Source organism: Nannospalax galili, unplaced genomic scaffold, assembly GCF_000622305.1.
Source record: "Nannospalax galili isolate Female #2095 unplaced genomic scaffold, S.galili_v1.0 scaffold612, whole genome shotgun sequence".
In the NCBI taxonomy this organism is placed as follows: Eukaryota; Metazoa; Chordata; class Mammalia; order Rodentia; family Spalacidae; genus Nannospalax; species Nannospalax galili.
In genome coordinates, this window is record NW_008333388.1 from 3,293,400 (window position 1) to 3,318,502 (window position 25,103).

General features: G+C 48.1%; 1 protein-coding gene across 3 annotated transcripts in view; it reads left to right on the forward strand.

The window, feature by feature from the left end:
• The window catches only part of Scara5 (scavenger receptor class A member 5), a 114,533-nt gene that overhangs the window by 57,196 nt on the left and 32,234 nt on the right, over positions 1–25,103 (forward strand). For all 3 annotated transcript variants that reach the window (XM_008828138.2, XM_029561131.1, XM_017796921.1), the window contains exons 4-6: positions 12,594–13,268; positions 21,650–21,730; positions 23,605–23,703. In XM_008828138.2, coding sequence (XP_008826360.1) covers positions 12,594–13,268; positions 21,650–21,730; positions 23,605–23,703 — 855 coding nt within the window. The remainder of the gene's footprint in view (positions 1–12,593; positions 13,269–21,649; positions 21,731–23,604; positions 23,704–25,103) is intronic.

Sequence of the window (25,103 nt, forward strand, 5' to 3'; positions counted from 1 at the left end):
CCAAGCCAGGCCTGGTCAGCTCCATCTGGACTCTGTAGAGCTCAGATACTGGATGGGTCTCCACAGCCTCTGGGGAACTGGATGTTTCCTTCTACAGATGAAAAGACCGAGGCCAGGAGGGTGGGAGGGACTGGTCAATGCCATGCCGCATGACTCTTGCTCCCATGGTCCACAACACTGCTCCCCTCTGGAAGGCAAACTAAAGAACTGTCCATACAAGAACAGCTTCCAGGGAAAATGATCCCATGACCAACCACAGCCAGGAATCCACAGGACTCTCTTCTGAAGAGACCACCACTGGCCAGTGTTTGAGTTAGTGCGCAGCCAGTGTGTCTGTCCAGGTCCCACCCACACAGGGTGAGATGCTGAGACAGGGCAGATGGAGAACAGAGAGCCCAACACTTTCCCATCAGTCTCTGCTCAGGACACCCCAGAGCTTAGGCACAGCAAGGCTCATTGGGGGTAGGAAGGACACCCTGAGGTGTGAACACTCTGCTTCTGGCACTCATTGGGAGTGACTCAGCAGAACAGAGCCAGCTCCTTGGTTGAAGTCACAGTTTAAGGTCCCATTTGCCCACAGGCCAGGCCATGAGGTTAGCAACTCTCTCCCCTCCCTCTCCTTCCCAGACCCTTTGTTCTTGTGTCCCTGGGCCATCTCCCTTCCTCAGCACCTACTGGCTAGGGTTAGGGTTCCTCATTTGCACACCGGGGCTTCACGATGTCACTCCTGAGGAGCTGTTCCACCTAATACTGTTATTATAATTATTTCACAAGAATTTTGCATTCTTTCTTGGTCTTTTGTAATACTTTTGTTGACCACAAAGAGTTCCTCCAGGGGACACGCTATTGATCACAGCACACAAATGCAGACATCGTCCCTTTTTTTCCTTTTACTTTCCCTTTCTTCTTTTTAAAAATTTTGTAACAAAAGTCCCAGAAGTTGGATTAATAGGACAAGAGGCATGGACATTTTTATGACTTAAAAAAATCCCATAGCCAGGACTGCAGAGCTGGCTCAGCGGTTAAGAGTACTGACTGCTCTTGCAGAGGGTTCGAATCCCAGCACCCACATGGCAGCTAACAACCATCTATAACTCCAGTTCCAGGGGATCCAATGCCCTCTTCTGACCTCCTCAGGCATTGCATAACATGAGTGCACTCACACACGTGCAAGCAGTACACTCAGAGACATAAAATAAAAATAATAAATAAAATAAAAAATTTAAAAACTCCCATAGCCAAGAGGGTGGCTCACATCTGTGCTCCCAATACTTGAGAGGCTGAAGCAGGAGGATTGCCATGACTTTGAGGCCAGGCTGGGCTACAGAGTAAAATCCTCATCTCAAAAACCAAAACCACTGGCTGCTCTTGCAGAGGACCTGGGTTCAATTCCCAGTATCTACATGGTAGCTAACAACCATTGATAACTCCAGTTCCAGAGAATTCAGTACCTTCTTCCAGCTCCAAGGGCATCACACCACACAGGTACTCTTACATGCAGGCAATACACTCATACATATAAATAAAAAAGAATAAAATATTTTACAAACCAAAACTAACAAAACAAAAAATCGCAAATTACTTCCCCCAAATTATACTAATTCATATTATAGTGTAGATCGTTAAGTGTATCAATGTCAATATACCCTCACTTTATGGAGCATCATAGTTTGTATTGTGCATTTCATAGACAGAAAATGGTGCCTTGTTATTAGCATGTCTCTGCTCAGAAGTGGCCTTTTCAAGGTGATGCCTTTGCTCTTTGGAATGATCTAGATAGCTTAGGTACCTAGACCAATCAGATCAGTGTTTCTGAAGCCAACATTCTTTGGGCCCCAACTTATGCTGGTCCAGCCTGGAGCAGTGTCCTTCCTTGGGGACAATTTATGCACTGCAGAATGAATTATCTTTTTCCAACAGTCACTGAGTGTTCTCTGTGCTCACACTCCACCCCCTCCCCTCTACCCACCCCCAACTAATTCCTTCCAGATGGTTGCTGTCCTCAACAGGGAACAATTCTTACTTGAGTGTGACTCTCTTAATTCATGTTTATGCAAACAGTTCATTTATCTCTCTGCCTGGCATATCTATGTTTAATGTGTTTTAATTGTTCTACAACTTTTATACTTTCACAAGTGGGAAAAAAAATCACAGAATAACAATAACAACTGGCGTTTCCCAAGTCCTCGTGGTGTGCCAAGAACTGTGTGTCTTCCACATTAATACAAAGAATCACCAAACAACCCTGCCACAAAAGCGTTAAGTACCATTAGTACCCTCATGGTCCAAATGAAAAAACTGAGGCACACAGAGGATAAGTCACCAGGTCACGGAGCGAGGAGATGGAAGACTGACTTTGGGCTCTGGAAGTGTGGTCCCAGAGTCCCCAGTTTGAATGACTTTGCCCTCTGCTGAAAGAACGAACTTCATAACAGAGACACTCAGATAGGAAATCAGTTTGCAAGGTAGTGAACTCCCCAGCATAAACCCAGGCTGGGGTCAGGGTGCTTGGTAGGAATCACATAGATACTTAATTTCAGATTAAACTCAGCATTGATGGATAGATCCTAATTGATATATTAATGCATATTTTGTGATGATATATGATTAGTGTGTGCACATGTGCCTCAGGCTGTGGTAGGGCCAGTGGTTTCAATGACTGTTGTGTGCAGCCTTCTCATTCAACCTCCTTGCCTTCCATCCACACCCAGTCCTGAGTCTGCTCCCTACGCACAATTGGCCTATTCATGAATAAACAACCATTCACAGGCTAAATCAGAGTGCTTCAGATGTGACCTGAACCAGGCAGCCATTTCCCCAGCACACCAGGGGTATTAATTACAGCAAGGCCTGTGTGTGTCAGGGAAGAAGGCTCTCCATTCTGATTGATGTTTAGTGACTTCCACCCTGGGCATTGATGTTAATTCCTTGCCTCTGTGTGTCTGTGTGAATGTGTGTGTGGAAGCCAGAGGTCAATTCCAGGTGTCGTTCCTCAGGAGCCATCCACTTTGTTTTTTGAGACAGGGTCTCTCTGGAACCTTGAGCTTGCCTCTTTGGTTAGGCTGACTGGCCAGCAAGCCCTAGGGGTCCTCCTGGTTCCACCTCCCCAGCACTGGGATTACAATTGTGTACCACCGCACACAGCATTTCATGTGGTTCCTGCGGATTGCACTTTACTGAATGGGCTATCCCTCCACCCCCATACCCTACAATAGAACCAGGTATTTATTATGTCACTTCATTTTCAACCTTCCTTGGGAGATTTGAAAGAAAACATTCATACTCTTATTGAAGAACAGAGATGGGCTATCAAGAGATTGCCTTATACATAAAGAAAGGATGAACTTGGGCCCTCTGCACCTGATGCTAGATAGGCAGTCACATGCCAAATCTGAGGCAGGGGAAAGACAAGAGATGACAATGATTAAACACCAACTGTTTGCAGTTCTAGTTTTTAGAGATTGTTCCCTTACCCTTCCCAGCAAGCTCAGGAAGTGGGAATCGTCACCCCATTTCCAGGGGAAGCAGATAAGGAAGTGGTGAAGTATAGGTGTCAGGCATGGCCTCTGGCTGGGGAGGCCCTGTTGTGGCTGGAGCTGTCCTCTGCTGCACAGAGCCACACGTGGCATCGCCCCTCTGTCTCTAGAGGAATCCTAGAAGGACACACGCTGCCAAATGTCCTGCAGTCTTCCTGTGGTCCTTCCACCCCTGGGGCCAGATAGTGTCACTGTAGACAGCTGGAAAAACCAAGACTAGAGCAATTCAGCCACTAGCTCAAGGCCGCCCTTGCTAGGAGGAGGGGGTGGCAAGTCCATTCTCCTTCCGAGGTTCCCGGCACAAAATTGGCCTTATCTTCAGGCAGAAGGAAGTTAACTGTGAGAACTCAGAGAACATCGTATTCAGGACAGAGTGTGGGAAAGGATAGGACCGAAATGCAACTGTCAAGCCAGCATATGGACAGAAGCACAGGAAAGGAGAACGACTTCTTTCAGGTGAGCTGCAGCACAGGGCTTGTTACCTGAGGCCTGGATGCCCCATGGTTAATGAAATATTCATTTAAGCAGGCATGGTGATGCACACCTTTAATCCCAGCACTCAGGAGGGAGAGGCAGGCGAATCTCTGTGAGTTCAGGGCCAGTGTGGTGTACATAGAGAGTTCCAGGCCAGCTGGAATGTCTCAGTGAGTAAAGTGCTTGCTATGCAAGCATGAAGACCTGAGTCCAATCCCCAGAACCCTGGTTAAAAAAACAAAAAGAAAGAAAAACCAGATATGGAGGCATATACTTGCAATCCCAGCCCTGGAGAGGTGGAGGGAGATGGATCCCTGGGGCTCGTTGACCAACCAGCTTAGCCTACTAGTGAGTTCCAGTCAGTCAAAGACTTTGTCTCCAAAGACAAGGTGGATGCCACCTGAGGAATGATACCCACAGTTAACCTCTGGCCTTCACATGAATGTTCACACACATTTGGACACACACACACACACACACACACACACACACACACACACACAGCAGAGCCAAATATTCTTCCAGCATTTGTTATGAAGAGTGTATCACAGAGTTGTGGCATCAAAAGTTGTGCCAACTTCAGCTAAGGATCTCCTGACTCCAAGACATAGGACAGAAGGACAGAAGGACAGAACCAGTCCCCCCACCCCCATATGTGACCAATGCAGCCAACATGGCCCAAGCATAGTTTTATTGCTCTGTAGTCTCTCTCCTGCAACTAGACATCAATCTATCTTTCAACTTGTATTTTCCCATGGGATGATGGAGCCTGGGCTTACATACTGCTGAGCATCACATTACCCCCCTCACTTCTACCATCCACTCCTCTCTGTCCACAGAGGGGACAGTTAGGGTGGGCTCCAGCACTTAGAGGAGTCACAGGAGAGGCCCAGGTGACTATGAGGGCTTGCACTGCCCCAGAGTGTCCCCATGCCTGAGGAAACACAGTAGTAAACAGCAAGTAAGTATCACTGGTGCCTTTTCTCTGTTTAGAGGCCAGAGAGCCCTGCGGTTTTGCTGTGTATTTGGCTCTCAGATGATGAAGCTGGGCCCAAAGCTAACTCACTACTGTGCTTCTGGTGTCCAGTTAGAGGGTCTGACTAAGCCAGTCCCGGGGGTCAGGATAGGAAGTTGTAGAAATCAGCTCCCATTGCTGTACAGAAGACAGCAGACTGGGCAGTCACACGGGAGGTTGGAGCTTCAAGTTCAAGGTGCCACCAACATTAGGTTTCTCCTGAGGCCTGGTGTGCAGGACATCTTGCTGTACCCTCGCATGCCTGCTCTCCTCATGTCTCCTTTACTTCTTATAAGACCTCTTGGGACTACAACCCACTCTTAGGATCTCATTTCCCCAAAAGTCCCTCCTTAAAGGCCCAGTCTCCAAGAACAGCCCATTGGAGGTGAGGGCTTTCACATTTGCACTGGGGACACCACAGTTCAGTCCACTGCAGGGTCTTGTGCTGTATCCCCAGTTAGCCTGAGCCACGTGGGCAGGGTTTCCCTGCCCTGTCTTTCATACAAGTGGCTGTAATCTACACTCTCAAGATGGTAGGTGGTGAGAAGCGAGATCAGGGAAGATTCCTGATAGGACTCTGGAGAACCTCTCAAAACCTATAAATTTACTTACACAAAATTAGTATTACTTGGAGAGATGGCTCAGTGGTTAAGGACACTGGCTGTTCTTGTAGAGGACCAGGGTTCAGTTCCCAGCACCTACATGGTGGCTAACAACCATCCCTAACTCCAGTCCCAGGAGATCTGTCACTCTCTTCTGGTCTCCATAAGTATTGCACACACAGGTACACTTACATACATATAGGCAAAACACACATACACATTAAAATAAAAATAAAAAAAATTTAAAGGGGGACTAGAGAGATGGCTCAACAGTTAGGAACACTGGCTGCTCTTGTAAAAGATCCAGGTTCAGTTCCCAACACCCACATTGTAGTTACTAAGCATCCCTAACTCCAGGTCCGAGGGATCTGACATCCTCTTCTGGCCTCTTTGAACATTGCATGCACATGGGTACACTTACACACATGCAGTCAAAACACTCATATGCAAAAAATGAAACTAAACAAGTGCCCCCGGCCAGCGGGGTAACTTGGACCTGAGGAGAGAACCGACGAATGGAAGGACAAGAGACACGAGAAATGAGAGCAAGACAGGTGGTCTGATCAAGCTCTGAAATGTTTATTTTTCTGTTTGCTATGTAACAAGTAAAAGGAGGAAGCGAAGCTAGGGGTGGGGAAATTTCAAGAATGAAGTCATTTGTAAAAGGGGGAAGTGTTGCTAAGGTTACTAGGGTTGCTCAACCGCAGTGAGGCTACCTGGTTTCTGAGAGACGGTTGCTTATCCAATTGGTGCGACCTGAGGTGGTTTCAGTGTAATCTGATTTAAGCAACTGTTGGCTCCTGGCAAACAAGTAAAAATTTTAAAATAAATTAACTTATAGGAAATCATTTGACTGAGTTTTAATTTTTTTTTAATTGTGTGTGTGTGTGTGTGTGTGTGTGTGTGTGTGTGTGTGTGGGTGTATCTGTGGGGGGGGATTGTGCACATGAGTGGCCACAAGAGGACATTGGATCCCCTGGAACTGGAGTTACAGGTGGTTGTGAGCTGCCCAACATGGGTGCTGGGAACCAGTTCTCTGTAAGAGCAGTCATTGAGCCATCTCTCCTGCCCCTTGACTAGGATTTTTAAAGAGTCTTAGAAATGTCTACACCATTTCACCTAGTGATCTAACTTCTGGGAATTTACTGTTAGGAAGAAATTTTAAAAGATGGGGAAGGGTTTGTGTGTTTATTCACCATACTTGAAAAGGAGACTCATCAAGGGGAAAAAATTGGGTAAATTACAGCATGTCCCTGAGCTATTGTGAAATCTCTTTGTTCTTCACCCCCTTTCCTGGCATTGGACTCTGCCTCGGGATCTCACAATGCTATTTTAAGTGTGCTAATGAGATGATTGATGATTGGCAGTCCCCAGGAGATTCAGGATGGGTTGGGGAACTCGTCACTGGAAAGACCAAGAGATAATTTGGAACAGTTGGGACTTTTCAGCCCCAGCATCTAGTCTTTAGGAAGGGAAGAGGTGCTGACGGTTGACAGTGGCTGATGATATAATCAATCATGCCTACAAAAGGAGCTTTCCAGAAAAGCCCCAAAAGACTACTTCTGAATGGCTAGAGGTTGACATATCAAAGAACATGGATGCTGTGAATACCTTCCTAATGCTATGTCCCAAGCATGTCTTCATGTCCACTATCCTTGGTAATGCCCTTCATGATAAACCAGAAAACGTGTTTCCTGGGAAAACCAGGGGACCCAGATGGGTTCCTGGGAACCCCAATTTCTACCTCACCATTCAGAAATGGGTAAAACAAACCTGTACCTACAGCTGGCAGTGAGGTGGCACCAACCTTGGGGGCTGAGCCCTTAGCCTGTGGGGGCTGACCCTATCTCCAGGTAGATAGTCAGAAGTGAATTAATGGACACACAACTGGTGTCCATGGGAGAACTGCTTGTTTGCTTGGTGTGGAGAGGGAGCGGGACCACATCATGTGGTCGTAAGCATCTTCTGCATCAGTGTTTGACCAAAAACAGAGAAAAAAGTTTGTTTTTTTCCTCAGGGCCCTCTTCTCCATCATTAAAAATTATAGTTATAAAAGACCAAGAGAAGGATGGGAATGTTCTTGTGAAATAATTATACTAACAGTATTAGGTGGAACAGCTCCCCAGGAGTGACACTGTGAAGCCCGGGTATGCAAATGATGGAGCTGGAGGAAGAAAGAGGAAGGAAAACAGTGCTTTGACTAGCCGGAGGGTGTGTGCTTAGGGAGGGATCTTCTTTTCTTTGGATTTATGTTCAGATTGATTGTGCAATGATGAAGGACCCACAGGGACTCTCTGAGAAGGATGTGGGGCTGATTGCCAGCTGTCCCTTTATGGACACAGTCTCAGGCCCATTTCCTGGATGGAAAGGCCTAGAGCCAGTAGGTGTTGAGGAAGGGAGATGGCCCAGGGACACAAGAACAAAGGGTCTGGGAAGGAGAGGGAGGGGAGAGAGTTGCTAACCTCATGGCCTGGCCTGTGGGCAAATGGGACCTTAAACTGTGACTTCAACCAAGGAGCTGGCTCTGTTCTGCTGAGTCACTCCCAATGAGTGCCAGAAGCAGAGTGTTCACACCTCAGGGTGTCCTTCCTACCCCCAATGAGCCTTGCTGTGCCTAAGCTCTGGGGTGTCCTGAGCAGAGACTGATGGGAAAGTGTTGGGCTCTCTGTTCTCCATCTGCCCTGTCTCAGCATCTCACCCTGTGTGGGTGGGACCTGGACAGACACACTGGCTGCGCACTAACTCAAACACTGGCCAGTGGTGGTCTCTTCAGAAGAGAGTCCTGTGGATTCCTGGCTGTGGTTGGTCATGGGATCATTTTCCCTGGAAGCTGTTCTTGTATGGACAGTTCTTTAGTTTGCCTTCCAGAGGGGAGCAGTGTTGTGGACCATGGGAGCAAGAGTCATGCGGCATGGCATTGACCAGTCCCTCCCACCCTCCTGGCCTCGGTCTTTTCATCTGTAGAAGGAAACATCCAGTTCCCCAGAGGCTGTGGAGACCCATCCAGTATCTGAGCTCTACAGAGTCCAGATGGAGCTGACCAGGCCTGGCTTGGGCCATCTCACCAGAAGTCTCCTGCTCAGAATGAAGGCGTTCATCCTTCCATGATGCTCTGCTCCACATGTCTACCCCTTGGAAAGTCACCTTTGACCTAGCAGCACCCTTTAGCTGATGGTATCACACTGGAACACATACAGATGGATCCCCAGCAGTATCCTAGGAAACTAATACAAGAATCAAAGGCTTGGAATTTTGCCTTTGCATTAGGAGCAATCCTGGCCAGGAGACTGTTTTCATTTAAGTAAATTCAAACAAGTAAATTCAAGCAGTAAATTCAGACAAGCAGTAAATTCAAGCAGTAAATTCCTCTTTCCCTAACAGAAGCTGTTCTTGTATGGACAGTTCTTTAGTTCGCCTCCTAGAGGGGAGCCGTGTTGTGGACCATGGGAGCGAGAGTCAGGCGGCATGGCATTGACCAGTCCCTCCCACCCTCCTGGCCTCGGTCTTTTCATCTGTAGAAGGAAACGTCCAGTTCCCCAGAGGCTGTGGAGACCCATCCAGTATCTGAGCTCTACAGAGTCCAGATGGAGCTGACCAGGCCTGGCTTGGGCCATCTCACCAGAAGTCTCCTGCCTAGAACAACAGAGATGATCCTTTTGCTATACTCTATCCCCTCTGTCTATACCTTGGGAAGCCACCTTTGCTCAGCCTTTAAGGAAAATTTGATGGACTAGAACAAATACAGAAGAAGTCAGTCAGACAGGTTGCCTGGGGCCTCATCCTTGCCTTGAGAAAATGAATGTGAGATCTGCAGGTGTTAAACATGAAGAAAACCTACATATAAAGGCGATGAGAAGCTTTTTTGAATTTCTGAAGGGCTACCTTTGGGGGGTGCGGTGGAGTGAATTACTGGTTCTACTTTTCACATGGGCAGCCCATTCCAAGCCAAGCAGAATTCATAATGTTCCAACAATCAGAACTAACTGAAACTGAAGGCTGGTAAGCAGAGGCCAAGTGACAATTGTGACTTCCATGGGTTAAAGCACTGGGGAAAAGTTGAAGCAGGGCTGTGAGGCCCTGTCCAGTTCCAACCCCTTTGAACCTGATCTGACGTGACTTATGTCCTCCAAAGTGGCTGCTGTGAATGCTGTGGGCTTCTAGAGGCGTTACTGAAGGAGCACAGCAGGTCTTCATTTGGCCTAAGAACTCTCCACCTGTTTTCCCATTTTCCCCTTCTGAAACCAGAATTCAGTTCATGACACTTGTCACTGCAAAAGCAGAGAGCAACCAAATCTTAAAATTGCTTTATTTGGGGCTGGAGAGATGGCTCAGCTATAAAGAGCACTTACTGCTCTTCCAGTAGACTCCAGTTCAGTTCCCAATACCCACATGGTAGCTAACAACCATCATTAACTCAAGTTCCAGGGGATCCAATGCCCTCTTCTGGCATCTGTGATCATTGCATGACATGGATGTATTTACATACATGCAGGCAAACACTTGTACACATAAAATAAACCAAAAAATTTTTTTAGTGCTTTATTCACAGAGCTGTCAATCTGAGAAGGCAGTGAATTCACATCCTGAAAATCTGTCTCCCCTCTCTTCTCCAACCAGCAGATTACATAGGGGGCAGGGCAGAACCAATCAGTGATTCCAGAGCCCTGTCTCCCACTCTGGTCAGGTGGTTAATCACATTTCCAAAGCTGTGACATCTGGGCTTCTCTGGTTACCATTCCTTGATCTTTTCCCTCATTCTGTGGATATTTGGGCTCCGGCACCTCTTGAAATGCTGAGTCAAGGTAATTTGTGCTGCTGTCACCTTTGTGCTCTCTAAGGGCATCTGGAATGCTGGGAAGGTTTGCTCAGAACAAATAAACCATTAACAGTGTGCATATGCTGTGAGTAATAGCATGTATGTGCTGATTCCTTTATATAACATGGAGTACAAATGTGTCTTTACAACACAGAATATAAAAGTATCCCATCTGTCCCTCCTGCCCCCCCCATCTGTCCCTCTTGTCCCTTTATTATACTTCTGAACATGGGGCCCTGGAAGAGAAACTATTCTGTTAATTTTCTCATAGTTTGATAAGGCTTTGTACTAACTCCCTAGTTCTCTGGGTTTCAAGATATCCAAAGCAGAATTGCCTCTGAGCCTCATCTCCTCCCTCCTAATTGTTCCAATTCCACCCCAGCTACTGACTTCCATCTCCTAGTATACAGAGCAGAGGAGGGAACCAGTGTCCCTAGACACCCCCCACCCCCAGTGGTACAGCTCACTAGCTCTCAGGATGCTAGAATCTACTAATGAAGGCTTCTCCTTTTAGGATTGTTTATAACCAGGGAAAGGAAACCTCTGCAAGAGGAAAGTGAGGAGGGACTGGGGTGGCTTGTTTGCTGGGGAGGAAAATAAGGAGACCTAGACAGGTGGGAGGCTACAGAGACTGGAGGGAATAATCGCAAATACCTCCCCTGCCCAGAATGACTCTTGCTATAGTAGGAGGAGATGGGACCTTGAACTTAGGAGGGTATAAAATAAACACTGTAGCCTGTACCCTGGCTGTATCTATTGCCAAGACAGTATTACTTTAAGCAGCTCTAGGAAAGGTGTGGAGAATGGTCCAATTCTGGGATAGCCCACTGGGTTAGGATTTGCTGTGTTGCCCTGAGCCACTTAAATAGAAGGAGGTTATACTGTTGTTAGGGTCACTATAACAAAATACCTTAGACTGAATATTTTGTGAAGAACAGAAATGCGTTGCTCACAGTTCCGGAGACTGGAAGTTCCAGATCAGGGTCCCAGCAGTTCGTGCTTGATGAGGGCTTGCTTCTTACCAACGATACCTCTTACGTGTCCTCCAATGGAAGTAAGGATGGACAGCACCTCCAGACTTTTTTCACAAGATCATAATCTCATTTCTGGGGGTTCTGCCCACATGACCTAATCACCTCCAAAAGTCCCCACCTGTTAATATTACCACTGGCAATTAGGTCATTAAATTCTCACAGATGAATGGGAAGAAGGTACATTCAGACCATTGTCAGTACTTACTTTCTGAAGTTGAGGTAACCACAGGACCTCAGTGTCCTGTGTGTTTTTTGTTTTGTTTTGTTTTGTTTTGTGTGTGTGTGTGTGTGTGTGTGTGTGTGTGTGTGTCTGTGTGTCTGTGTCTGTGTGTGTGCATGTGAGTCACTGAATTTAGAGTTGCTTATAGGAGCATTGGTGAAGGGTTATTTACAGGCGCACAGGAAACTTACCAGCGGCTGAACAAAATGTTTATCCCTCTCCAAGAAGCCATTGCCTATCAGTAGATACTCAGGGAGGGGTGGAGCCTCATGAGCCCCCCCCTCCATGACAGAATTTGACAGGCCCAACCTTGAGACCAATCAATCAAACAATAAGTAAGATTGTAATTATAAATATAAAGTAATTATAGCTACTTTGAATTCATGACTGCAAAGGCCAGGTCATGTCTCAGAGTCAGGGCTGTATGAAACTCCAACCCTTCCTCCTGAACTTACATTCTCTTCCATAGTGTTACCTGAGCTTTGGAGGGGAACAATCAATGTAAGTTGAGCCACTCCCCAAAGGACCCATACCAATAATTTTTTCAATGGGAAAAAAATGGTTCCATATGGATGACTCTAACACACCATGGGTCAATTGGTGCAGCAGTGCACAAACTTGCCTGCACGTTAGTTACTGGGAGTTTTGTTTTGTTTTTTAAGTTCCAAAGCCCAGGTCACACAAAGGACCAGTTTAATCAATTTGTGGAGGTGATTCTATTGTAGAGACAGGTTGGGGGACCACTGACCTCTGCCCAGTGCCTGGGATTTACGGAGACACCCAGTGTTAGTATTTTCCTCCTTTCATTAACCTTTTATTGAGCACCAACTGCATACTTGTCTGTCGTTACCTGGACTTCCCTGCCCAACCCCTGCTCATCTCTCGCTTCTCCACAGTGTCCAGGCCTCGTAGCTCCCCAGATGACCTGAAGGCGCTGACTCGAAATGTGAACCAGCTGAATGAGAGCTTCCGGGACCTGCAGTTGCGGCTGCTGCAGGCTCCGCTGCAGGCGGACTTCACAGAACAGGTGTGGAAAGTTCAGGATGCGCTGCAGAACCAGTCGGACTCGCTGCTGGCCCTGGCGGGTTTGGTGCAGCGGCTGGAGGGCACGCTGTGGGGACTGCATGCGCAGGCGGCCCAAACCGAGCAGGCGATGGCCCTGCTGCGTGACCGCACCGGACAGCAGAGCGACTCGGCACAGCTGGAACTCTACCAGCTGCAGGTGCAGAGCAACCGCAGCCAGTTGCTGCTGCAGCGCCACGCGGGCCTGCTGGATGGGCTGGCGCGCAGGGTCGGCGTCCTGGGCGAGGAGCTGGCCGATGTGGGCGGTGCACTGCGCGGCCTCAACCACAGCCTGTCCTACGACGTGGCTCTCCAGAGCACGCGCCTACAGGACCTGCAGGTGCTAGTGAGCAATGCCAGTGAGGACACGCGCCGCATGAGGCTGGTGCACATGGACATGGAGCTACAGCTCAAACAGGAGCTAGCCACACTCAATGTGGTGACCGAGGACCTGCGCCTCAAGGACTGGGAGCACTCCATCGCCCTAAGGAACATTTCCCTGGCCAAAGGTACTGAGTGCCCCAGCCCGGCCAAGCCCGGGCCATAGTACCTCCTTTGCTTGCCCTTCCTGCTACTTCCTTCCAACACAACCTTTCTGAAGGGCATCGGTTCAAACCCACACCTTCTCTTTCAAGTCTTAATGCTTTATATGACTCTGGAATTTTCTGCCAAATGAACTATGCACATTTTGCTTCTGGGTAAGCCTCCCTAGCACAGAGAATGGATTGTGTCCGCACCCCTAGACAGGAAAGTGACCAAGGTGACTGATGAGGGGTAAGGTAGTCAGAGCTTGGTGTGCTTGCTGCGGCCTCCAAAAGCTTGGGGCTGAGACACCAGAGGGTCCTGCTGTGGGCTCAGGTACTGGGCAGAAGGCTCCTCTGGCCTCTGGGTTCTGATGGGTGGAGCTGTGGGAAGTAGAGAATTCCAAAGCTGAACCTGGCCCTCTAGGCTGCTAGGAAGATGTCTTTATCTAGGTAGAAGAATATATTTCATTTAACAATTTGTTTGTTTTACATACATGTGGTGGCACATGTCTGTAATCCCAGCACTGCAGAGGCAGAGGATTAACAGTTGGAGGCCAGCCTGGACTATATAAGGAAACCTTGTCTACAAATGAATGAATGGATCAATCAATGAATGAAATGGAAAAAAAAAATGTCTGGACACCCAACTATGCTCTTGCTATGGCCCAACAACTGTTAGCCTAGAAACTCAGCTTCCCTCTCCTCTGGCAAACCACTCTGTCTCCTTGTCAGGGCTGCAGAATTCATGGAAACCTTGCCTAGCGCTACTGTCAGCCCTAAAGACGCCATTAGTATACCTGCTACACGTGGGTGCTTCCAGTGTCTATCACATAGCATCTCTCAGGGGCAGCAACTCTCTGGGGAAGTGGCATTGCCACAGACACTGAAATCCTGGAAGCTCAGACAACTTGCCCAGGTCACAGGGTGAGGTGGGGTGAGCCAGATTTGGATTCAGCCTGTTTGAAGCCATGCTATTGTGACAACTGGTGTGCTTTCTGGAACATTCCCTTTGGACCTGCCTGTCCTCCACTCCCACACAGGGACAGACAGAACCATTTGCATCTATTGAGTTCACCACCACCCCCCACACCCCAGCCCTGTCTCCTCTCCCCATCACACTGAAGCTCTTCCTCCCTTGAACTTCTGAAGTGACCACAGGGCGCTGTCGTCACCCTGGAGTCCATCTGACAATCCTTTGCATTTCCAGGACATTCTTGTGTGCATGGCTCTGTTTTAAAGTGAGCCCTCCATATGCTTGCTTTAAGGCAGGTGTCCCTATCAAGGGAGGGGTAGGATTGAGGGCAGAAAACAACTGAGACTCAGGAAAAACTACCTGCTGACCCAGGGTCACGTGACTGATAATAATCCCACTCTGAACTTATTGTTGAAAGAGGCATAATTTACTTGAAACTTACATAAGTGATATAAAATCCACCCCTTGAAAGTGTGCAATTAAATGACCAGACCAGGACTTCTAATCCCAACACCCAATTCTCATTCTACTCCCTGCAGTCTGCTGGTCTCCTCTGTGTCCCCCAACACTAACAGTACAGGCCTGCCACTAGCACCCAGTAAGCACTGTGGAATAATGGCTCAGTCTTAATGTTGGCAGTCAGAGGCTCTCCTGCCCAGGCCTGGTCACTTTGGGCTTTGACACTTCAGGAGTCAAAGGAAAGTAGGTGATAGAATTTCTTCTTCCCATATCCCTGAAGCCTTAGATCTCCCCCATCTTTGGCTGTTCTTGCTTTCCTGTTCCCTCAGCAGTCTGTTCAGACCCTTACTATTGATAGCAACTACACTGACCCGTGGCCTATCATGAGCCAGGTATTTACAGACCTTCGTTCTCCAGATAGAAGCCATCTAGTCATCACATCCTGCAACAAGGTCTTATTGTCCCCATTTCACAGATAAAGAACCCGAATGACATTCCCACTCTTCCTTATGTACTCGGCAAGTGGCAAAGCCAAGGTCTAAGCCTGGGTTGGTCTGGCCCAGAAACCCAGGTTGTAGTCGCCGACTCCCTCTCCCAGCTATAAGCAGCAGTGGCCTCTTCTTGCTATGTCCCCCCCATGATAGAAGGAGCAAAGCAACTTTCTGTGGCCTTTTCATGAGAGCACTAACACCATTCAGGAGGGTACCTCCTCATGGCCTGATCTTCTCCCAAAGGCCCCACCTGATGCCATCACTGTGGTGACTTCAATATGAGATTGGAGAGGAGGGGCTGGAGAGATGGCTCAGTAGTTAGGAGCACTTGTTGCTCTTGCAGAGGACCTGAGTTTGATTCCCAGCACCCACATGGTGGCTGACAACTGTTTATAACTCCAGTTCCAGGGGAATCTGTTGCCTCTTCTGACCTCCTTGGGCATTGCAGGACACAGGTGCACTTACATACACGTAGGCAATACACTCATACACATCAAATAAAAATAATAAAGGAAACTGGTGAGGAAACACAGTATTGAGACCATGGCCCTGAGGCTCCTGGTTCTTCAAAGCTGAACACCCTGGGCCCCTTCCAGTACCTGCCCTTTGTCCCTTTGTCTGGTTCTCTCTCTCTCTCTCATTTTCTCTCACTGTTGCCAGGTAGCAGATGTCACTATTAAAAAGATGTCCTTTTTGCCCTTCAGTTTTAACAAAGCAAACCTCTAACTTGGCTTTGGACATGGGACCAGATAAGCTTCCATGCACTTCCATGCTGCAGGTGGAGTGGCCTTCCTGCTCTAATTCTATTTAATTCCTTTCCTTAAGGTCTTTAAATATACATGTACACATATATGCAAACAGGCCTATACACACCTGCACACAAAAATACATATACAGACACCTGAATGCATAACTCACAAGTACAAACACATATGTATGCACACAGAAACATGCATGCATATTTAACTCACATGTATATACATTCATGCATACATATACAGACCCTGCATGTATAATTTACATGTAAATATACATACTTTGCTCTTTTCTGGCTCAGAATCCACAAATGCTGGTGTGTACATTTTTCAAATATGAGCACATTTACATTATCCTTGGGCTCATCCCAAATGGTTTTCATTCTCTTAGGTGGGTGTGCTATTTTCCGAGGTTTTTTTTAGTGTGTATGAGTATATATGCCTGCATGTGTGTAAGTGCACCCATGTCGTTCAATGCCCATGGAGGTCAGAAGAAGGTGTCAGATCCCCTGGAACTGGAGTTACAGATGGTTGTTAGCCACCATGCGGGTGCTAGGAACCAAACCCAGGTCCTGTGCAAGAGCAGCCAGTGTTCTTAACTGCTGAGCTATCTCTCCAGCCCGAGGTTTTTTTTAGTGTGTATGAGTATATATGCCTGCATGTGTGTAAGTGCACCCATGTCGTTCAATGCCCATGGAGGTCAGAAGAAGGTGTCAGATCCCCTGGAACTGGAGTTACAGATGGTTGTTAGCCACCATGCGGGTGCTGGGAATTGGACCCAGGTCCTCTGCAAGAGCAGTCAGTGCTCTTAACCACTGAGCCATCTCTCTAGCCCCCATTTTCTGAGTTTTGACACCAGTTCATCTTTCATGGACGTGCAAAACAGGGCATTCTGTCTTCCACTTCGGCTTTTTCAGCATCAGTCGGGCCTATTGAAATCAGTCTGTGGACTTCAAAGGCACAGAGAGCTTAGATTACCAGAGAGTGAAGAATCCCAGGAGGTGGAAAGGAAATCGGAGTGGAGAGGCAGGCCAGGAGAGGAAGCACAGCCTCCAGGCAAGCTACCCAGCCATACACAGACAGCTAGAGTACAAGTTTTCTAGAACCCTTTGGAGTGGGAATGGATCTCTGAAATCATCTAGTCTAATCCTCCTGTACCACTGTGGAGAACCACAGGCCTCAAGAGGGGAAGTGACTTGTCCAAGTCAAATGTCAAGCCAGAAGTAGAAAATATATCTCTTGATGAATGAAAACAAGTTTCAAAGCAGATTTATCTGGCAGCTGCTTTTTGTCTGTGGGAAAACACCCTCTAGTGGACGGAGGAGGGAGTCTGGCTCAGTGCATCTCAGAAGCAGATGCTGCAATGGATTGGGGGCTAGATTCTAGGTCTGATGAGGAGACTCTGGCTTCCAGTTTATAGGGGTGGACCATCTCTGTGAATGGAACCACATGTAAAACAGCGCATTGGCTCTACAAAGGATTGAGACAACTTGTGCAGGGCAGAAGTCCTGGGTAGGTGCTATGCCCCTCTGTCCTCTCACCATCCACCTGTGCCTGCAGGTGGATGTGGGATATGCTGTGAACATGAACAAGTGGATCCCTCCACTTGTCCCTCCTATTAGGCAGGCTAATAGGGCCAAGAGGTACAGGGACAGCCTGGCTGTGAAATGGGCTCATAGCCCCTACCCAGTCCTTTTCTCAGAGAAATTGGCTTTGAATGAGGATGAGAGGACTCTCATTCTGTAGAAGGAGGAGGTACCTAGGGTCTTGTAGCTTCAGGAAATGGGAAACGGGGTCATAGTAATGCTGGCTTCAGCTGGCTCAGCAGCTGTTCTGATCTTCTGTTCTGAGCAGGTCAGCTTCTGGATTCCAGCATATACAGATTCCCTCACCACATCCCTTGTTCCAGGATCTGAGAAGGGAGAAGGAACAGCTCCCCCTGTGTGAGTTGCTTCTCTCAAATGCCCAGTTACCAGTCCTCCTGGCAGCTGGGCAGGGGCAGGGCTGCACTGCGATCCGTGTGGGCTCAGGTGGTGGCAGTCCCTGTGAGGGGACCCCAGGACTCTGTTCCTCCTCGTCCCAGACCCTTCCACACTGTGACCTACCCTGGCAAATGCAAAAATAAGACATGAGACAGTGTGAAAAGCGAGAAGTCAAAAGGCTTATGTGAGTACTGCAACTGTGATGATACCCACATCTGCTGCCCACAAGTCGATCTCAGAATCCCAACTTCAGGCCAGTACAGTGTGAGGAGCCTGGCCATAGGTTTAGTTCCTAGAGCCTGGGCCCCCTGGTGGGGAGAAATGAAGGGGTGGAGAAGAGTGAAAGTGGGCGATGTGTATGAGATGGAGCTTCGCAGAAGATCCACAGGCCCCTCTAGACTTCCTTTACTGCTGAGTTTGACCTGGAGGGAGACTGCTAGATGGGGGTGTGGAACTCATTTGCAACTTATCTCTGACTTTGTGTCGGCTATGTGATCTTGTGCAAAACAGGTTTTGCATCTCAATTCTGTGATCTGACAACTGGGATCAAAACTAAGATGATGGCTACAAACCTCAGCTCCCCTTAAATACTTTATGTAACTCATGAATTTTAAAAACTTTGATTACTTTCCCCCTGTTCTTGTGCCATTGAGTTATTAACTAGCTGTCAGCTCTGGTTAGGGTCTGAGGACAGTGCCAACTTTTGGAATGTATCAGTACATCTCGATCTTGGCCGTCGGGTTGTTTTGTGTGTATTAACACCCGGTGATCTCATATATTCATTCAGTTGTCAAATATTGATTGTGCAAGACTCTGCTGTGCTGTGAGCCTGCATGTTTTGATTTCCTAGGGTGACTGGAACACAGCACCACACACTGGGGCTAAAAATAACAGAGGTCTATTTTCTGGAGGTTGCAAGTTGTCCTGGTTTGTTTCTTCATTGCTGTGACAAAGCACTCTGACCAATACCAACTTGGGGAGAAAAGGGTTTATTCAGCTTACAACTCCCAGGTCGCAGTTCATCAGGGAGCCCAAGGTAGGAACTCAGGGCAGGAACCTGGAAGCAGGAGCTGAAGCACAGGCCATGGAGGAACGCTGCTTACTGGCTTGCTCCTCTGGCCCCTGCTCAGCCTGTTTTCTTATGCAACACAGGCCCACCTGCCCAGGGGTGGCACCACCCACAGTGGGCTGGGCCCTCCCACATCACTCATCAAAAAGATGCCCCTCAGACATGGCTACAGGCCAGTCCAATAGAGGAAATTCCCCAACTGAGGCTCCGTCAACCCAGGTGTGTCAAGTTGACACTAATGCTATCCAGCACACAAGTCTTCAACCAAGGTATCCATGGGGTGGAGTGTCTCTGAAGCTCAGAGGGAGGGATGGTCCCTTCCTAACTCTTCTGAACTCTGGTGGCTTGGGCCACCTTTGGTGTTCCTGACTTGTAGGTGCTTCCCTCCAGTCTCTGCCTCTGATATCCCAACACGTTTTTCTTTTTTCACTCTTTTGTGTATGACTGTATTGCCTGTGTGTATGTTAAGTATACCTGTGTCATTCTGAAATGCCCCCAGAGGTTAGAAAAGCATCAGATTCCCCTGGAACTGGAGCCATGGACTGTTGTTAACCACCATGTGGGTACTAGGAATTGAAGCCAGGTCTTCTGTAAGAGCAACTAGTACTCCTAACCACTGGGCCATCTCTCCAGCCTCCTGAGGTATTTTCTTATGTCTCTGTCTCTGTATAGGACACCAGTCACTAGATTAGGGCCCATCCTGCTCTAGTATGACATCACCTTAACTAACTACATCTACAGAGATACTATTTCCTAAGAAAGATGAAGGTTTTGGGGGTTACATAACTTGATCACTCTTCAAGCCAGTAAAATAGGATTGAGTCATTTTTCTTGGTCCCCAACTGAGCAGAAGGTGAGTTTTTGGATCCTGAGTCTCTACAACAGGGTCAGAGATGTATAAGAAGCAGTTCTGTGGTGGGGGTGCGGGATTCCTAGTTGGCAAAGAGAGAACACAATTGCTGTGACTACAGGACAAGACTGTGTGAGGTCTGTGTCAAAGGGCCCCAGGTTTGCTTGGCCACAGGGATTGTGCCCATGCCAGCAGGAACCATGGGAAAGTCACCAGCAAGGTGACCAGAAGCATCCCTGGAATGGCAGTCATAAGACAGGGAGGGCCCCTGGCCTTTGCCAGCCTGGGAACAGCAGGTGCCTGCGTGGCAGGAAGGTAGGAGGGGTGAGAAGTCTGGCCCCGTGGGTGTGGCAGAAAGAACGGGTACCAGGCAGACCTGGATTGAAACCATGGCTCCTTCACCCACTGACTGCCTGTGTGGCCTCAGACAAGTAACTTCAACACACGGCACAGCTATGGGGACTGAATTCAGTCACGTACCCTTGAATCCCTGCCACACTGCTTGGAAGGCAGCCCCACTCAGGAGCAATTAGAAACTCATCCTCTACCCAGGTGCCCAGCCAGAAATCTGAGCTTAGCCTAGCCTCCTCCCTGACTTTCCCAGTAAGAGCCAAGAGCTGTCCCACTTTCTAAGTACTCTGGCCATTCCATGTGTCTCTGATGGACACTTCCCTAACCCAGGGCGTCCCACCTGGACAGACCATAGTCTCTACCCTCACTCCTCTGGCCTCCTTCTGGCCTCCCTCCACCCCACTTCCACACCACAGCCCACTTCCTCTCTTCCCCTCTCTCAGGCCCTTCTCAAGACTTCTGGTGCCCTCCATCTGGGTCAACTCCAGCACCTAGGCCTCCAAGATCCACTTTCCCAGGCCACAGAGCCCCCGCTGCTTGCTTCCCCATGGCTTACACAGCCCTGTCTTCTCTTTAAGTCCCTGTAGCAATTGTTCCTTCCACAGACAAATGTCCCTTTTTGCTCAGCCCTTTGTCAGCCCTGGCCACCATAACTAAATTCTCAGACTAGGGGTGTGAACCACAGGCATTTCTTCCTTCCCAGTTCTGGAGACTGGAAGTCCGCATTACCAGCATGACTGGGTTCAAGTGAAGGCTTACTCTCCTGGTTTGTAGACAGACACTTGGTCATTGTATTCTGGTCTGGCAGAGAAAGATGGAAGGCAGGAGACAGGGCGGGAGGGAGCAAGTGGTAATTTAGGGAAAGAGGGAGAGTTTCTCTCTCTCTCTCTCTCTCTCTCTCTCTCTCTCTCTCTCTCTCTCTCTCATTTCTTTCTGTTTCTTCTCCATACCCAGATAGGAGATAGGGTCTTATTATATAGCCCAGGCTGGCCTTGAACTCACCACCCTCTTCTCCCTGCCTCCTGAGTGAGTGCTGGGGCTATGGATGTACTCCATCACACTTGGCCTATCTCATTTTATAAAGCCACTAATCCCACTGAGGAGGGCCCCACCCTCATGATGTCACCTCAACCCAATCTCCTCCCACTGGCCCCACCTCCCCAAACTGTAACTTTTGGGGTAAGAACTTCAAAATGAATTTGGGAGGGACACAAATATTCAGCTGTGAACACCCTCCATCTCTCTTTATGTAACTAGCCCCGTTTCTTCTTGCTATTTCTTGGAACCTTCCTGGTGTCCCCCAGGACTAGCTGGCATCCTCGGTGCTTCCAAAGCAGAATGCTGGCCCTTCCTTTCATCACAGAGGAACTTGTTGCTTCCTCCACAGGTCACCTGGTCTTCTACCCTCTAACCTTGGTGCTGTTTTCACTTTTCAGGGCCACCAGGACCCAAAGGTGATCAGGGAAATGAAGGGAAGGAGGGCAAGCCAGGCATCGCTGGACTCCCTGGACTTCGAGGTAATGGGGTACCTGGGATGAAGCTGGGGGAGAACATCAAGTCCATTCCTGTTTCTTCCTGGGGGAGTTAATGAGCTCCCTGGAAGGGGGCCCATCTACTGGGTTTCTAGGGCTCTTCCAACAGGTGGCTAAGAGATTGTCAGCCTAACAATAGGATGGAACAAATGCTTCTCCAGGAGCTGAAGCAAAAGCTGTGGGAGAGTCCCAGGACTCCTTCCAGCCACTCCCCCCCACAGGCCTGCAAGGCCAGAACCTTCAGGTGGAGGTGTTCTAGGACCCTAGGAGCCTGACACCTCCTTCCCTACCTCACCTCCTGATGCACAGGCCACAGTTTTGCAGACCCAATGGCTAATGGGGAGGGCACTTTAGGGCCTTCTACAAAGACTGTGTTCTTAGACTCATCACCTCAGAAGTTCCCTTTTAGTGACTCTTATCAAATGTCACATCTGAGTCTGCATTCTGGAGCCTGTGCAGCATGCCACATTCTTCCAAGTGGGTATAGAGACTTCAGAGTGACACAAGGAGAGGAAACATGGTGTGGGGGTGTGGGTCCCAGTTATTTATTTTAAGAATTATTCCCACTAAATCTCCAGGGATGTGACCAACAAGGGTTGGGGGGACAGGGTCTGGAGGGGGAGAACGCAAGCCTGATCTGACGTCCATTCTGGCCTGTGTTTCTCAGAGCTGAAGATGCCCCAGGGCTCTCAGAGATGTGGAACCACTTTTTTTGCCTAATGAATCATAGGGTGGGGAGCTTTGGGCACATCTTGCATTAGGCTCAGAATGCACTGGCCACAGGACCCTTGGACTCTGGGAACAGATACATCATGTCAAGAAGGGAGAAAAGGGCCTTTCAGCAGCTTCTCTGACACACCCTCTCTGGAGGCCTCTGTCCTCTCTCAGCCATTCGATATTAGCCTTGGGATAAGAACTGGGAGACAGGTTTCTCGTATGGTGGGGGAAAAACCAACCCTCACAAAGAAAACCAGCTCTCCAGGCAAAAAAGAATTGGGCAATTGATTAAGAGAGCTCTGATCTGCAGCGATGACTGGACTTAAGTCAGGTCTCTGGGGACCTTGGGCTCTCATTTGGTAAAAGTGTTTGTTGATTCTGGCTCTCCATGGTACAATTAGTGTAATCTGTGGCCATGAGACCCGGTGGCCAAGAACTTGGAGCCCGGGGCCTGATGAGGCTGTGAGTCCATTGATTGCCTTGTTGATGTCTTCATTCTCCTCAAACTCCGGCCCTTTGCTTCACCTCTTGTGTTTATTGTAAGGAAGGATTTTTGTCCTTTCTTTAATTAGCATGAGGCACTAGTTCATCCTTTTTCCAGTCATTGACTCCATCCCCACGGCATCCCCTCCCCTAGGACCACTGAGCCCCTTTGCCCCAGTATGACACAATGATGATCATCCAGGAACTTTCAGTTAAGAAGGAACAAGGCTCAGATCCTGCCTCCAACACTCTTCACTCTGTGCCCTTTGGCAGGTAACTTAACCTTGGTGAACCCTAGCATCCTGGTTTGTAGTGCAGGTGAAATAATGCCTCAGTGTTTGTTGTGAGGTTTAAATGAGATTATGCCTGGCACATAGAAAATACTGTAAAAGTTTGTGGATTCTAAAGGGGTAAAAATAGCTAAATGGGTTTGGCATCATCACCATCACTCACAATAGTACTGGGCCTTTCAGAGGTGGAAGGGTCTGAGTCTGAGTGAGGTGCATGTTGGGAGGTTTGTGCTGACCTACCCTATACTACTTTTACAGCAGAGGCTATGGAAGATACATGGTGACGTTGATCATTAACTCAGACAACTGCCTCTAAGGGATCTTTCATTTCTGAGTCTGCAACCCTACCCTTGTCTCTTCTCTCCCCAGGTTTGCCAGGAGAGAGAGGTACCCCAGGACTTCCTGGCCCCAAGGGTGATGATGGAAAGCTGGGGGCCACAGGCCCAATGGGCATGCGTGGGTTCAAAGGTAATAATGAAGTTAGGTTCATCCTGGATCCCCACCTACCACCATTTCCTGAGCAGCAAAGGGACCCTGGAGTGGGTGAGCCAGGGGCCACATCTGCTCTCTGCCACCCAGCTGAGCTACATCGGACAAATGTCTTCATCTCATTAATGTTGAGTTTTCATCTGAAAACTAGAAATCATTGTGTTGCTGTATTCCACAGAGTCATCATGAGGAGTGGAAGCGTGTGTGTGTGTGTGTGTGTGTGTGTGTGTGTGTGTGTGTGTGTGTGTGTGTGTGTGTGTGTGTGTGTGTGTGTGTGTGTGTGTGTGTCACTGCCAGCAATGTTTCTTCTATCTTTTCCTCTCTCTATGGATTGTCCTTTGAAGATTTTTGTTTCATTTTTAAGCAACCCACTTCAGAGTTCGTCCATCCCTATGATTCCCTTTCTATTCGATATTGTCAGACCACCTGTCATTACTAGCGAAGACAAGGGCATCTGATGCTCTTTGCCCAGACTGCCTACTCTTCACTTGTTACCATGACAACCCAGAAAAAGTACCGCTAATCATTCCCACCCTATGCCTGAGATGGTCTTCTGATCTTGGATCACTGGGAAATCTTATTCTTCTCTTTGGTTGGTGACAAAGCAGACTCTGGCTTTCCTTTCTTTCGTGATCCTAATTTGAAAACATTTTACCTTTAAAGGGTTCTAACGATAGTACATGCTTGTTGAAACACAACTAGACAATACAGACGTGTACAAAGGGGAAGTAAAGAGGAAATTTCTTTTTTTTTTTTGGTCTCTTTAGCTCTTACTTTTTAGAATAAGTGCTGTGAGGAGTTAGAGATGGCTCAGCGGTTAAGAGCACTGGTGGCTCTTGCACAAGACCCGGGTTCAGTTCCCAGCACTTACACGGCAACTGACAACTGTCTATAACTCCAGTTCCAAGGGATCCGATGCCTACATACATACATTCAACAAAAACACTCATACACACAAGCTAAAAATAAATAAATAAACAAATAAATAAAGTAGCCACTGTGAACTCCTTACAGTTCATTCTGCCAGATATTTTTCTAGCATATTCATCTACGAATGTGGTTATCTTGGTTTACTCAAACTTTGGGTCACACTAGAGACTCCTCCCTAGAACACTCCGACTTGTTTTCTTCTTCATCAACAGTATGCACTGAGCTTTTGATTTGCAGATATCTTTCTGGAAAACCTTGGAACAGAATTCCCTAGCCTTTTATTTCCCGTTGAGTGGTGCCAGGAATTTCCACTCCTTTGTAGGGTGAAATGCCAACTAGGAAAAGAGCTCTGTTCTTTTAACTTAACCATGGGAAAGAAATTCCGTAATTCTTTGGAAACTCTGTCTCACGTTTTAGAGTCTCTCCAATCAGAAAAATCGTCTTGACGT